A 2,041-nucleotide genomic window follows, 5' to 3' on the forward strand; every position below is an offset into this window, starting at 1 on the left:
GAAACAAGATCCTGGACCTTCCGGTCATAACAAAAAAGGAGGAGAAGAAAAAGAAACCAATGAAAATTCCCAGGGCAATTCTAGAACAGTTTCACGTGTCCTTCATCCTTTTACCCCAGGTATTATGAGCGTCCCCATACCCAGGGATGTAAAAATTACCACCGAGAAGTATAACGGAAAGGGAGACCTGCAAGAACATCTCGAACAATTCTAGACGAACATGATGGCACAAGATGTTGCTGATCGAATAGCCTGCAGGCTATTCCCAACAACCCTGAAGGAAGTGGCGCTCAGATGGTACTCCGCTTTGCCGACTAATTCAATTCAAAGTTGGGAGGATCTAACCAATCAATTCCTTGTACGGTTCGCAAAAAGTAAAGCGCAGTATAAATCCACACATGCCTTGAAAACTGTACGACAAGGAGCACATGAAACTCTGCGCGATTACCTTAATAGGTTTTTTGATGAAGTGCTCCTAGTAAGATATTTAGATCCACAAGTTTCCCTACATCTTATCATAGAGGGATTGCTTGAAGGTCCATTTTCTATGTCGTTGGCTAAACAACGCCCACAGACTATAGAGGAACAAAGAGCGCGGTCTGAAAAATTCATTAATCTTGAAGATTATAAACGATCACAGGATACGTCTGGCACCAAATCAGAATTGGACCATTTTGAAAAGGATGTCCAAAAGAATTTTCAAAGACGATTTCACGAGAAAAGGAAATGGGAAAAGTTTGATAATTACACTCATTTGAACACGTCTCGAAGACGAATCTTGAAAGAAGTCTTCCAAACTAGTTACATGCGCGTTGCCAAACCCCCACCGTTGAAAAAAGGAGGACAACACGATGAAACCAAATTCTGCGAGTTCCATAATGATACCGGTCATACCACTGATGAGTGTTTTGACTTGAAAAACGCCATTGAAACACTCATCAGAGCAGGCAAACTCCAGAAATTCATTGCTAGTTGCAGAGAGTATAAAGGACAAAGAAGGCGCGACAGAAGTCCTGATTGCGATCAAAATTCTAAACGACAAAGGGCATTTCCCATGAGAGACTATAACCCTGCCGGAAATAATGATAACAGGAACGCGCACGATGACCCCACTGATAAACGTCAAGGAACTCTAGCGCGGAATAAACAACAGACTGTGCAACAACACCAACTGCCCAATAATGCTGCCGGAGTGTTAGCCACCATCGCTGGCGGAACTGCCGGAGAGGAGCAACTAGTTCACAACGTAAGAAACATCTGAAATCAGTCATGACAGTTCGTGATCTTGCACGGCCCTCTACATCTCGTGTCAAGCGTCAATCCATAAGTTTTGACAATGATGATTATGGCGACATCATCCCAGACCATGACGATCCATTGGTGATCTCTGCTTGCATGGCCAATCTCTAGGTAAAACGAGTTATGATTGATAATGGCAGTTCTGCTGACATAATCTTCTGGGAAGCGTTCCGCGCGATGAATATCCCAGAAGAACATTTAATTCCAGGTTGCACATATTTGATCGATTTTTCCGGTGAGTGTGTACAACCTAAAGGTACCATAGAAATGTGGGTGACCTTTGGGGTCATGCCTTTGGCCCATATTGTCAAAGTGCGCTTTTATGTTATTGAATATGCGTCGGCATATAACGTCATCTTGGGATGTCCCACCATTGCCGCACTAAAGGCAATCATTTCTATGCCTCATCTTTTGATGAAATTTCGAGACTCCACCGGCGCGGTTGTTTCCATTAGAGGCGATCAAAAAGCGGCGTGCAGCTGTTACAACACCAGTTTATGAGCCAAGTCAGCAACCCATCACGTTGAGAAAGGCAAGGCATCGATCAACATGACTGACTTGGACATGCGTGAAGATTTGCGCGATATGCGACCCCAGCCTGATGGAGAGTTAGAAGATCTTCAATTTGGACCATTACCTGAAAACGTTACCAAGATCGGACGTCATTTACCGAAAAGTGAGAAGAAAGAACTGGTAGCAGTATTATTGAGAAATAAAGACCTTTTTGCCTGGACAACAGCTG

At 43.7% G+C, this 2,041-nt stretch overlaps 1 protein-coding gene across 1 annotated transcript; it reads left to right on the forward strand.

Moving 5' to 3' along the window:
- The first annotated feature begins 220 nt into the window (after nt 1-220).
- On the forward strand, nt 221-1,261 carry LOC133311760 (uncharacterized). The gene has a single exon (XM_061512850.1). It carries the CDS (start codon nt 221-223, stop codon nt 1,259-1,261), a length of 1,041 nt encoding a protein of 346 aa, XP_061368834.1.
- The last annotated feature ends 780 nt before the right edge of the window (nt 1,262-2,041 follow it).

The sequence above is a fragment of the Gastrolobium bilobum genome, unplaced genomic scaffold (assembly GCF_033153095.1).
Source record: "Gastrolobium bilobum isolate Gb01-03AN ecotype WA unplaced genomic scaffold, APGP_CSIRO_Gbil_v1 utg8280, whole genome shotgun sequence".
Classification (NCBI taxonomy): domain Eukaryota; kingdom Viridiplantae; phylum Streptophyta; class Magnoliopsida; order Fabales; family Fabaceae; genus Gastrolobium; species Gastrolobium bilobum.

What these genes read in the sequence shown, in the direction of transcription:
- LOC133311760 (XM_061512850.1), top strand. Translation starts at nt 221, where the DNA reads ATGATGGCACAAGATGTTGCTGATCGAATAGCCTGCAGGCTATTCCCA.